Raw genomic sequence first — 13,992 nt, forward strand, 5'->3', positions numbered from 1 at the left:
CAAGATTTTATAGACCTTTTAAGGTAATTCACAAAATTAATAATGTTGCATGTAAACTTGAATTGCCTTCTCATTGGCATATTCATAATTCATTTCATGTTAGCTTGTTAAAATCTTTCAAAGGACAACTTCCCACTCATCCAGTATATGAAGAACCACCTCTTATTGAAGGTGAAGAAGAAGTTTTACTAACATACACTATCATTGATCATCAGATAACATCAACTCAAACTAGAAACGAATATAGCAAATATTTAGTGACTTTCCAAAATCATCCTTGTGAAGATACAAGATGGGTGCCTGAGAAATATTTTTGTGCTTTTCCTGAGATCCTCCGTTCTTTTCAACAAACCGGCAATTGAGAGCAATTACAAACTCAAGCAAAAGGGAATGTTATGGGAATATATTTTAAGCCCTCTTAAAAATATTATTCTACCCTCTTAGATAATTCAGAGACACTTGGATTATCTTTACGTCAAGCCAAATTATGTTAATATCATGGGTGATGCCATTATAAATATTAATACGTTTGGTGGATATTGACGTATGTTTGGGGTCTCCAATGTTTGTTTCAGTTGGTTCGTATGGAGGAGTGATTCTTGGGTTACTTACGCTTGGCAAACATGTGTGTGGCTATGGTTTGTATGCTTATGGAATATTTGTTTCACCAATTTATTGTTGGTTATTTTATAGGTGAATAGGATTCCAAGGATTGAAAAGCAGTTGCACAAATTTATTACTTGCACACGATTTTTATAAACAAGCTTTGTAAATACATGTGCTAGCGCCTTGTGCAAATTGTGATTTATTTGGAAAAGCCTTAGTTTATCAAGCACAGATTTGATCCTTAATATTTTTGTAAAGCGTGATATGCTTTAAACCCAAGCCTCGATTTATGGACACTCTATTTTTGAAGATAAGACAGTGTCTTGCAAGAAAAGCACCTTTTGCGTAAATACTCATGTGTGGGGGAAAATAGGCCATACACACATGAGGGGGGATGATTGCACCCAATCTTGGAGTCGTGCTTTGTAAGCTAAGTATTTTTATTTGTTTTTCTCTCAATTATTGAATATGTTGAGCATGTGGTGTTTGCTAAATTATTTGAATTAAATCAAATCTTGCAAGTTTTCTTTTAAATTCTATCTCCCTAGAAAATTAGATCCATGACACTTCATCTCAACTACCATGTTGATTGTGCATGATAAAGGCGTACTTCACAATGACATGCACAATAAAAACCTTGTATTTCATTTTTCAGAGAAATCTGAAAATGTTTACATTGGTGTGTGATTGACTAAGAATGAGCATGGACAGGAAGACACAAAAGGCACATCCTCTGATTGAAAATAACAACTTGGATACAAAGAAGAATTATTGAAGAAATTTTAAAAATGTGGCTCCAAAATACTTTAGCACAATGCCCCCTCCATTTCACTACTGCTAGGAGTTCTACTCCATTAGTTATTAAGTTAGAAGACTTCTACATTTTATCTCATCTAAAAATCTGGCTCATACATATTTTGCAGATCATCTTAAAGACAACCTAACCATGCAAACAAGTGCCCCAACTCTCATGCATTTTTCACGCATGGTTGGCTGGACTAGATGGTGCAAACTATTACTGGTACTTCTGTTGTCCCTATGCCATTTTTCAAAAAATAAATTCATCATAATAAGTCCTTTGATCCATATAGGTTTGAATTAATTTGCATTAATATTAAACTTCTATATGTAATTCAAAAAACTCTCATAGGCCTTCTTTTCAGATTTTGATCCAAGGAAATTTAACCGATCGTCGTTAAAATTAAAATTTGACTTTAGTACCACATATCACAACCTTTCTCTATCTTCTCAATGTTGGATATTTCAAACTGAGCTTTGTAATTATAAAGATCTTGCAAAAAAAAAATGTCTATTTTTACACTTGTAAGTCCATACAATAATTTAAAAAAAATTAGCGTAACAAGATAAAATAATCAATAAATCAAAATAACCTCTATGTTATGTGAGTTTCTTATGTTTGAGCTTGGAAGTTCATATAAGCTAAGACATAAAAGTCATTAGTATCTTGCATATTCGAAGTGCGGAACATCCTTACGACAACAACACAATCCGTGCAATCAAAAGTGTACTAAAACATATGTGTGATGTTTCAGTAAAAGAACTTCAATTGAAATTCCTCTCCTTACTCTAGGGTATATTGGCCCTTGAAGGTAGAAAAATACATGTTTTCAAATTGTATCGAGGGTGCCCAACTACACAAATTGCATGCATCACCCTTATCTTGAACCACCCAAAGATGGCTTTTAAAGAAGGTGAATACTTTCTCTTAAAAGGATTGAAAAGAGATAGACTCAAGAGTGTTGAGAAAAACCCATTGGTGAAAATTGGCTCCAAGGTGGGGTCACCAAAAAGATTAATGACCTTGCATATCGATTAGATTCGCCATCACAATGACTTCTTCTCAAGAGCAAGATTCTATGGACCATTTAGGATCACTAAAAAGATTAATCATTTTACATATCGATTAGATTTGCCATCACAATGGAACATTCACAATTCTTTCCACATTTGCTTTTTGAGGCCACCATTTAGAGGACCACATCACATCCTACTTATGAAGAAAAACCTCTAGTTGTTGATCAAGAAAAAGTACTTGAACCTGAATCAAATAGAGGACTTCATGCGGAGCTTTAGATCACTATGATCTTTAAGAGAGGGATTCAGATCATAGCAGTTGGCTTGTGTCATTTCTTGTCCTCTTGACCTCGAAGGTGCCCAAGCTCTCGTGTTGGAAACCATACTGCTCCAAGATCTGGTTGTCCCCAAAGTTGAAGGACCTCTCCATCTGCTTCAAGCACCTCTCCACTGAGTACGACCCATAGCTTCCACATGGTTTGCATCCCACAAAGTGGGTCACAAAGGGCCACCTCTCATCCCCATATTGGCCAGGATGAGCTCTAGACTCCATCAGCTTCTCAAAATTCTCCACTATAGCAACCCAATACCCATGAAGACCGTATGAATTCTCCAAAAACACCCTGTTGGCCCATAATTCCTTTTGTTTTATGAGCAGATAAATTAGTGCAGATTGATCATCTGCTTCGAATGGTGGCCTGCCATCCAGGGTTTCTGTCAGCACTTTGCCTGCTTCCTCTCTTACCTTGCCCTTTGGCCCCATGGGTGCCCATGCATCCAGCATGTCCAATGACCATTGGCAATTTCTAAGCAAAAAGCTGCCTGTATTCAGTCCAACCCATGACTTCCTATTGTACACCATTTCATCCCACCCATGCAAGATGAGGTTATGCTCCTTGTACTTCTCCAATGGGACCTCAAAGGCCATGTCTGTGAAGAAGGCATCACTGTCCATCCACCATAGCCACTCCATCTCCGGATGCGCAAGCATGAGGTTTTGGAGGAGCGGTAGCTTGGACCAGTAACCTGCCATCTGAGCATCTAGGTGTGCCATATTGTAGAAGATCTCGATGCCATGCAGGCGGCAATAGTCCATCTTATTCTTGATGGATTTGAGCAAGTAATGGTCTCCAACAGGGTTATCACATGGTTTAGGGGGGGAGCCTGTGACAAGGAGTATTTTAGGCTTTGCGTTGCTTGCAAACTCTGGATGATCAGTGAGCCATGCTTGTCTTTGCTGGTCCCAATCTGTTATTTTGGGTCCTAAGCGATAGGGCTTGTCCGGGTCTATGCGAGATGCTGCAGCCTCTTCATCGTCTTCTCCTATCTCCGTCACTGCAGTCTGCAACAGTCTGTTAGCCTCTCGGGATGAAGAGGACAAGTCTTCATGCCTGAGGTCCGTGGTGTCGGTGGGAAACTTCACACCAACCCTGCTGAGGACGAAGAAGGTGACTAAACCACAGAGGAGGGTAATTTTGGTGTTGTGGAAGGTTTTGTAGAGCTGCGTGGCTTTGGGAAGCTTCCTCATATTGGACCCTGCTGGTGTTGACACAGAACGCAACAAAGGGAAGGCGCGGGCGGCGATCAAAGCGAAGAGGGAAGTTAACGGGTGCTAGAAGACGAGGAGGAGGAGAGGAGGAGGCGGCGGAGGCGGAGGCGGAGGCGGAGGCGGACGGCGGACGGCGATCAAAGCGAAGAGGGAAGTGATCGGGTGATCACCTATGTAGAGTAGCAATTGATCAGTTGGCCTTGCAGATTTTGTACGTAGAAGGGGTCAAGCAGTCGGCTCTCAGACTTTGAAAATTTCAATTATGAAGATAACGACCCTCAAATAATTTTTCTCAAAAACTTAGTCATCGATGTGAACAGATATTTATAAATTCACACTAAAGTTCACAAAAGAAACATTTTTCTCAACAGATCATAAAACTTACTACTTCAATTACCTATTTTTCTTTAAAAATGTATATTTTCTTGAGCTAAGATATTACCAAAAACATGTATTCAAACATGCATAATCAACCAATAACTAAAATGTGCATACAACCAATAAATCATACTGACAATTTTTTCAACCAATCAAAATAAGGACACCTCACACATGTCAACCAACCATCACTATGTAAATCTATACTAAATGCTAATTCTATAAATAAATTATTTCAAAATATATTGCTTAATAATAAGGACTATAATTCCTTGGCCTTTTTTTTATTTAAATCGGTGAAAATACACTATACAATGGCAACTTCTTGTAGCGAATACTCCTCTTGGCCTTTTTTTTATTTAAATCGGTGAAAATACACTATACAATGGCAACTTCTTGTAGCGATGCATATAATGTCACTATCTAAAGTTGGCATCAAAGAAAGATAGTTTGGCTTGACATGCATACAATTAGACTATGTTAGTTAATAGTTTGTAACGAAGCATATAATGTCAATATCTAAAGTTGGCATCAAAGAAAGATAATTTGGCTCAAACATGCATACAATTAGACTATGTTAGTTGGTAGAAAAATGCAAATTAATTTTGATACCACTCAAAATAATTTTGATACCACCTAACATAGTCCTGGAGTATGCATTTGAAAAGCACCTCAAAGTATTTAGACTCTTTCTTTGATGCCAACTTTAGACACTAACGTTGTATGCACTACTAGAAAAAAATACTTTTATACTACATTTTAATGCTAAAATTAAAGAAATCACCCAAGCATTTTGGTAACACATATTTTAAGAAATAAATTTCCATACATTTTAGTTATAAAATGAATAGTTAGTATACATTTGCATAATAGATACCAGTCACATGATGCTATAAGAGGTCCTTATTTTGATTAGTTAAAAAAAATGTTTTGATTGAGCATTGATTTCACTTGTATGCATGTCTTAAAAAAAAGTTTTCACATTTGGAACTCAAAGTATTGTCCCCACCAAGGCGGTAGCCTAGTGGTGGACAGATCTTGGGTCTCTTATTCGAGAGTTGTATATTATCTGAGCATTTCACCTTATCATCGACAATCCAAGCATTTCACCTTATCCTCCACAATCCTTTGCTCAAGATGATAGCATTATCCCCTCAACCTCAAGGCTCTGGGGGATCAAGGACGATTTCTTTCATGGAAATAAAAGATGATTTGTGCCTTGGCATGCACAACAACCATAGGCAATGTAGGACCTTGAGATTTGTACAAATTATTGGCGCATGAAGTTTGTAAAGTATATACTGAGCAATACACCATGCATAGTCTCGCAAGGGTCCTTCAGAGTGGTGTCAATATTTTCAAAAGGTAATATTGGGTACTGCTAGATTGAACACAAGTTCACCTCCTTCAACAAATTTGGAAAATAACACATGTAAACCGAGAGTGCTCATGCATATTCTTAATGCATTGAATTACATGTGCTGTATTGAAATTACAACCTAGAATAACCCTCTCTCATGCAAGATCATGTAAGACAGATGAAGATGTGAACATATCAATAAGGCACATCATGCCCTTCTTAGTACTCTTTCTAGGTGTGGCCATATACAAAACTAGAAGAACCTTAGACTATTTAAAGTATTATTACATTCCAAGACCCTGTACACAATTGTATGAAAAACACCACATAGTACTTTTCTAGATCTTGAAGGTCTCTAGAGCTCTATATACGCATGTGAGCATGCATATATTCAAAATATCCCATTAAAAAATAGATTTTAACATAATTATTTACCCCTTTAACATTAGTATATGTGTCTTGAATTTGATTTCTAATTCCTCCCCTCTCTAGATTCATATAAAATAATTACATTAAATAATTGTTTGCTTTATTCTGTGTTCCATGTATATGGCATGTAAGTCCTTTAACTTATTTTTCAAAAACCAACCTATGTGCACTCTACCTATCGGGGGGGTGTGGGGGGGGGGGTTGGTCTAGCAACATTGTCTTATCGATAAAACTTACGGGTGTTGCATTAAAGCGACACAACTCACTAAAAGTATGTCCCTAAGAATGAGTTTTTTTTTAAGTCAAGTGTCTCTTAGCAATAGAATTAGTGTTGCTAAATTTATGTCGCTATAAGCAACATTTCTAGTAGCGATACTATGCCCATCTAATAATTTGTGGCTTATACTAAGGAGATTGTACTTCAAAACTTATTTGTCTATGTCTATGTCCTGCCTTTTTTCTTGAGAGCTAGCTACCTGCATTTGCACTCTCTCGTATCTCCACCTCAGCAACCTATTTCTCCACACCCTATAACCTAGTTTCTTGCATGCATAAACTTGGCATTGCGTCCTTAGCCATGGATCCTACCATTTCCACATTGCTGATCTTTTTTAGGAAGATCCTAGCAGATGATGGTTCCATGGGGGAGGTCTTGGAGGATTCCATGGCCTCTATGGCCTCTACTATAAGGTTGAGATTTCATTGACTCTATGTAAAGGAGGCCGATCAAAGGGAGGTACCAGTTCTGATTTGAGAGCTGCTGGGATGCCATCACCTAGTCCAACACCGTTCGGCCATGGGAGGGAGGTTGCAGAGGAGACGGGTAGACCAAATAAGATGTGACCACCACGATGCATCAACCTTCTAGACTAGCCAAGGCCTCCCAACCAATATGCCAAACTTTAAGTTTCTTGAATCTATCTACACAATCATTGTATGTTTTCAAAACATTGGTAATGTGGTCTCATTTTTCCCTTTGAATGTGGTCTAATTTTGTTTTTTGTGCTTCGTACTACAGAGAATACCAGCGCATTTGAGAGCATTATGGGGGTCTTCAATGTTTTTCAATCCTTCATAGGGGAGCAACAATAATTATGGAGTACACATAGCTCATTAACAGAGTCCGGTATTTTCTTTTATGTGTTTTGTGACACATGTATCAATGATAAGGGAGAAGAATATAATTTATGCAAGGATTTACAAAATGCAGGCTTTATAACATCACAAACAGAAAAGGTTTGTTACATTTGATATTTAAGTTACTATGTACAACACCGTCTATACATCAATCGTATTGTTGAATACTAATTGCCTGACTTGCTAGCCTTGTTAATTCAGAGAGAATATCAGTTGGTATAAGAAGGTCCGGTGTATGAAAATGATCGTCTTTTGTATGCTCTTTATTCTCCATCCCTTCTATGTTTTTTGCCCAACTTATAGTTGTGAAGCTATCCACCATTAGCCTCTCAATCATGCCTACTCTAAACAAAAGGATCTCCTATTGCAATGTGAAAGCATCATCATTTTATATTCTTATTTTTTGCAAAGTATGCATATGTAAGGTGAAGAGTAGACTACCTCTTTTTAATTGTCATAAATGTGACTAAGGATGGATTTGGCATGAAAAAGAAGCCTCCACCCATATGTATGATTATCACTTTGTGTTGGCATCTCGCCCACATTAAACAAAATGAGGTTGTTTCTTGATTTAATTGTTTCACATAGTGGGTTGCACTATGAAAGAAATGTTTAACACAATATCTTTGTGTGTTAAGTATTTTAGTAGGCCCATAGTTGGAAATCCTTCAAGAGGGCTGAAAGCCTTGATACACATCTTAACCACCAAAAACACGGCCGATTAGTTCATCGTCTTGCAAAGTGTCAAAACTAAGCCAAGTTATATATCCTTACTTTTGCACTTGTGGATGTGATCATGGAAAAGAGTTGAAATAAAGAGTTGTCTTCTCTCTAACATCTACAATCACAAGGCTCCAATGATGCTTAAAAAATAACGAGCAACTAGGTGTTTCACTTAAGTTATTTATTACCTTAAAGCAGCATGAATAACATTATCAAAGGCTTCTCATTGGCATGATGTAAAACCTTGATGTCCTCAGGTATAAGGGTTTGAAGTTCTGGACTATTATCTTCAAATATCTCAAGCCTCACCTCCTCACGCAACTTGGTTATATCCTTGTTAATGCTCTCCTGCCTAAACTAAATTTCATCAATCCTAATCTATCTAAGACTCTTCCCAGGTTCTTTTACTATTTTTTCTTTCATTTCTCTAGTTCCTTGATCTATTGCTGCTCTAAAATATTTCTCTTCTCTCAATTTTCCCTTGTATCTCTCTTATGAATTTTTTCTCTTGTGATCTCACTGATCTCTATGTCATTGGGATTCCATACACTTTACATGATGAGGTATAGAATGAACATGTGTCACCCAACAGATTTTCTTGATCCCAAAATGAGGTAAATGATTATGGCTATATCAATCTATGTGTATGGGCAATAAGAAAGTATAAGTCAATAAAAAACTCTATAATGTAATCCTATGTGGCCATTTGTAGCAATCCAATGTTGTAGTGTACCAACTTAAGCCTATTTTCTATCTTTCACCAATGCTCCTTAGTAATCTTTGGAATGAAGCCTTAGGAACACAAATGTTGGTGGCTTTCTATGCGTTCTTATCTCCCTAAGGTGCTGACAGCTTCTGATTCTTTCTATATGCATGTCTTTGATACAAATGCATTGGCTTGCACTTTCTTGGAACTTTGTGGGCTTTAAAGCTATAGATAGAGTCCTTGGTAATTTCTTGGGCTTTGAAGCTACAATAGAAGTGACCCTTGGTTTAGCCTTTTTGAATTGGGACTAGAAGCAGTAAGAGAAGAAATTCTTCGATCTTTCCCTATTCTTCTAATAGTCTATTTGTCCTTGCCATTCTTAAAAGGCCTACCACAATTTACATCACAAGGAATGTGCTCAATTTCTGGTCAAGCATGGTACCTAGAAAACATATCAAGAACCCTCTGCGCATTATTGAGTTACCTAGAATAAAAAAACATTTGCATCCAAATAAGTAGAAAATGCGCAAGCTGAGCTCCTGGAGGTTTCCTACCTTCCCTATGCGTTCTGGAGGTAGCATATAGAAAATGCACATGAATCTTCAAGAAACTAAGGTATCTCAATAAATTAAAATAACATGGCCTGCTGATTTCTCAAATTGCAAAACTTATCAAAAAGTGAAATACAATCCATGAAGATTATAATCAGTTGATTTAATCAATTCATAAAAAAGGACTATACCCAAGGGTACCTAGAAAACACGCAAAGGGAATGAGGATAGGCATCAATTACCCTTCATGCATATTCTAGGTACCCAAATAGGATCCACACTAAATGTCATCTTTTTGCTCCAGAAGGTATGGGAGACAAAGTCCAAACGTGGAGGAAAGACTATCTGATGGTGGTTCAGCAAGGCCTTGATTACTCTCCTACCTCCTAACTTGAGTTGGGTATACACATACTGTAGGGTTGTTGCAAGATCAGGGTGTCCAGTTTTGTCCAGTTTATGCTGGACTGGGACAATGCTTGGAGAGCAAATTTTGGGAAGCAAGGTACTTAAAATGAGATCAAGCAAATAATAGACAATACGCTTGCCCTTAAATTAACCCAATATAACTTAAATTAATATAAATTAGTCTAATTAATCAAAATTAATCAAAAATATGATGAAATGATAAACAAATGATCTTTCCATACTTAGAGTGATCCAATTTATTTTTCCATAGATGCACCATTACAAGTACACTAGTCCCTATAGGTTTTAGATGATTCACATCAAAAATGTAATTTTACTAATTAGATTATTAATATTTGCAGGCCTTCTGATAGTCTGGAAGAATTTTGAAAAAGAGATCATTAAAAATCCAACCATTGGATTTGTAATTTTTACTACCCACCACATTCTACTAATGTCTTAGTATCTACCCACTCTTTTGATCTACAAGATTGAGGATTTTAAGTGGTAGCTATTGTGGGTACAAAAAGTGGCGTATATTATAACACTATAAAGACCTTGAAATATTTAAAGAAATTAGACAAATACCTTAAAATTTTCTCAAAAAATCAAGTTAAGCTCCATATTATGTGAAGATCTAAGGTACAAAGTGGGAATCTCATATGAGTTTATATGTAAAAGATATTAGCATTTTATGGAATCAGTTCAAATTTGGGACAGGGTGTATACATTGACTTTGTACCTAAGAAAATGAGGACTTTTGACTATCTAATGCTTAATCCAATTATGCAACTATATTTCCAACTTTGAATATGATGTTCCAACAAAAGAAATTGAAATGAAATTCCTTCATTTACTAGGAGAGATTAGCCACTAAAGGTAAACAAATGCCTGTTTTTTTACTGTTTACAGGGTGCCTGAGTGGACAAAACTGGGCACCCTGATCTTGCAACCACCCTGTACATTAAAAGGTATTAAGAAAGATAGTGGTTTAATGTACACAAGACTGCATGGTTACTGCATGGATAAGTAGAAGATAATGGTTCAGGGTACAGAAATCTACATAGTAAGTACTAAGTAAGTGAGGTACACATGCAATCTAATAAGTAGAGAGAGTGGGTGAGGTACACATTTATAAGGCCTGCATAACTAGGGAGAGTGGGTAGCAAGGCTATGCATAAGTAGAGAGAGGGAGTTAGATACACACCATAAGTAGAGAAAGGGGGGGTGAGGTACACATCATAAGTAGAGAGAGTCAGTGAGGTACACACCAAATCCAATGTGGTACATAGCGTAAGTAGAGAAAGTCAGTGAGGTACACACCAAATCCAATGCCCAAGTAGAGGGAGAGGGTGAGGTACACACTAAATAAGTAGAGAGAGAGTGTGTAAGGTACACACTAATCAAAAGAGAGATCTATTATGAGCACTCATGGGAGAGAGGGAGTGACGTACACACAAATATACAATTATTAGAGAGAGAGGGTGAGGTACACACGAAATAAAAGAGAGAGATCCATTGATGAGTGCTGAATGTGGGGGAGAGGGAGTGACATACACACAAACTTAGAGAGAGAAGAAGGCTATTACATGACTCTAAAGGAGAGGAGGGAGGCTGACGAGAGAGAGAGAGAGAGAGAGAGAGAGAGAGAGAGAGAGAGAGAGAGAGAGAGAGAGAGAGAGAGAGAGAGAGAGAGAGAGAGAGAGAGAGAAGTTAAATGAATTTTTTTGCATTTTTATCATCTCCAAAAAAGAGAGCAAAATAAGAAGATGCAAAAAACCTTGAAGACATCCCCTATGCCAACAAAGAAAGTTAGGTACGAAATAAAATTCCTATTTTATACATGTTTTCTGTAAGGGTACCTCTAGAACATGCAATGGGTACCTGTTTTCTGTAAGGGTACCTCTAGAACACGCAAAGAACAGAAAGGTTCTGGTCTATAATGCCCCCTATGCGTTTTAGAGGTACTGCCTAAAATTTGAAGGGCAAACCTTTTTTTCTTTCTTCGCTTAAACTTGCTTTTCATTATGAAGAGATTGGAAGGGCATAAAACAAAATTTTCCAAAACTCTTCCTTTCTTTTGGAGGATAAATATGTTGTGATTGTTCTTGTATTGCAAAACTTATCAAAAAGTGAAATGCAATCCATAAAGAATAAAATCCATGAAGTATACAATCAATTGATTTAATCAATTCATAAAAAAGGACTATACCTAAGGATACTTGGAAAACACATAGAGGGGATGAGGATAGGCATCAATGGACCTTTGCGTGTATTCTGGGTACCCAAATAGGATCCACACTAAATTTCACCTTATTGCTCCAAAAGGTATACGTGACGAAGTCCACACTTGGATGGAAAGATTCTATGATGGTATAGAAATGCATAGGTTACTCTCCTACTTCCTAACTTGAGTTGGGTACACATAATATTCACGGAAGGGTATTAACAAAGATAGTGGTTTAATGTATGCAACACTGCATTGTTACTGCATGGGTAAGTAAAAGATAATGGTTCAAGGTACACAAATATGCATGGTAAGTACATGAGGTACACATGCAATCCATAAGTAAAGATACTAGGTGAGGTACACATCAGTAAGGCTATGCATAACTAGAGAGAGTGGTGACCCTCAACAAAATCCTGTACTATGTTCTTTTTTAGACCTCTAAACTTAGCACCATCTATAATCATAGTCTTTGCAACTGATGGAGAGATGATTAATGAGTAATATTTTCCTATTGCAGTATGGTTGTCTATCTTGCTATTAGGATGCATGGTCTTGAAGATCAAAAGAGAAAAAAGAATCAAAATATATATCAAATGTCATTAAAAAGGATGACTTCTACTCATTAAAATGAGCAAATAATTCCTTGATTATTTTAGTAGCAGTACGTTCATCAGTACCTTATAGCACGAATTCATACCCGATTGGGTTTTCTTACTTCTTAGCTTTTGAATCCTCCTCCCCACGTCACAAATTGTTTGTGTCTTTCATGTAAATCATGAAGACATTCTGAATACTTGCTCCCTAAAATGAGTATTGACTAGATAAATAATTGCATAGATGCTTAAAGCTTTTTGCACTTGAGGATAAATCATTACAATAGCCTAATAATCCACTATAGCCATCACCAACAAACCTAAGCAAAGAAGAAGGATTGGAGAAGTTTATAGTAGAGTTAGTAGTTGGATTTCTAGGGTATAGCTTAACATCGCACCCAATATCTAAGTGTTTCTTTCCACTAACAGCATAGACACTAAGTCCCAAAAGTTGGGAATATTCTCCCTAACTGCAATGGAGGTCTTGAATGGCTTGTACTCTTTACCAAGCCCATTTAGATAGATGCTCACTAAATCATAATCTTCCACCAATACATTAATAGACCCAAGGGATTGAATAATGCCATTTATCTTTAAAGCATACTCATTGATAAACATGATTTTCTTCTCCATAGTATGCATCTCTTATTTGAGCTATAGTTTCCTTACCTTTGTGTTGGTCTGGAACATCTCTTATTTGAGCTATAGTTTCCTTACCTTTGTGTTGGTCTAGAACATCTACACCAGGTTCTGCCATGCAACTGATGGAGTATTAGCATCTTTTATGTGTCCTATCATTGTGTCCTATCATCTTTTATGTGTCCTATCATTGTGTCTCTGAGACTCATGGAAAGCTGATACATGACTTTCCTTGCACCCTAGTTTTAGTCCTTGAATGTCTTTATATTTGCTGGAATGGTATTCTCTTCAGATAACTCTGAAGGCTCCTCATTTTCTCCTTTGACATAGTCCCAAAATCCTTTACCCATCAGAAAATTAGTTATTTTGAACTTCCAAGCATGGAACTTGTTCATGCCTATCTTCTCACTGACAATTTGATTGAGTCCGTAAGATATGTTATATGCAACCTTCAACACAACAATATCTTCTGTTACTGTTTGCAACAGTACTTTAGTATAACTTGCATGTCAGGATGTGACAAGAGTACATGTCAGATGTGACAAGAGTACATGTACATATACCCAAGAGTACATGTACTCATGTCAGATGTGATAAGAGTACATGTACTCATGTCAGATGTGACAAGAGTACATGTACATATACCCAAGATGAGCAATACATGTGCAAACACTGTCTGCACTCCCAAAATGCATTGTTGCACTGCAATAACCTGATTTTGACCACAGACAGCTCTCAACCAAAAGTTCCTAAAATTACTAAAAACACCTTGCATTGACCAGACGAACACCGAAACGCGCACGAAATGTGAATTTGGCTGTAAAACATTAGTACAAAGTACATTACAAAGTACTACGTACCTTGCAAGCAC

At 37.0% G+C, this 13,992-nt stretch overlaps 1 protein-coding gene across 1 annotated transcript; it reads right to left on the reverse strand.

The window, feature by feature from the left end:
- Positions 1 to 2,136: 2,136 nt before the first annotated feature.
- On the reverse strand, positions 2,137 to 4,136 carry LOC147630330 (putative xyloglucan 6-xylosyltransferase 3). The gene has a single exon (XM_086810165.1). The coding sequence runs from the start codon at positions 3,947 to 3,949 to the stop codon at positions 2,732 to 2,734; it is 1,218 nt and encodes a 405-aa protein (XP_086666291.1). The 5' UTR covers positions 3,950 to 4,136; the 3' UTR covers positions 2,137 to 2,731.
- Between the last annotated feature and the right edge of the window lie 9,856 nt (positions 4,137 to 13,992).

The sequence above is a fragment of the Cibotium barometz genome, chromosome 16 (assembly GCF_041138505.1).
Source record: "Cibotium barometz isolate CiBa-2024 chromosome 16, ASM4113850v1, whole genome shotgun sequence".
Lineage (NCBI taxonomy): Eukaryota > Viridiplantae > Streptophyta > Polypodiopsida > Cyatheales > Cibotiaceae > Cibotium > Cibotium barometz.

Excerpts from the sequence above, each read along its gene's own strand:
- LOC147630330 (XM_086810165.1), bottom strand. The coding sequence starts at position 3,949 with ATGAGGAAGCTTCCCAAAGCCACGCAGCTCTACAAAACCTTCCACAAC.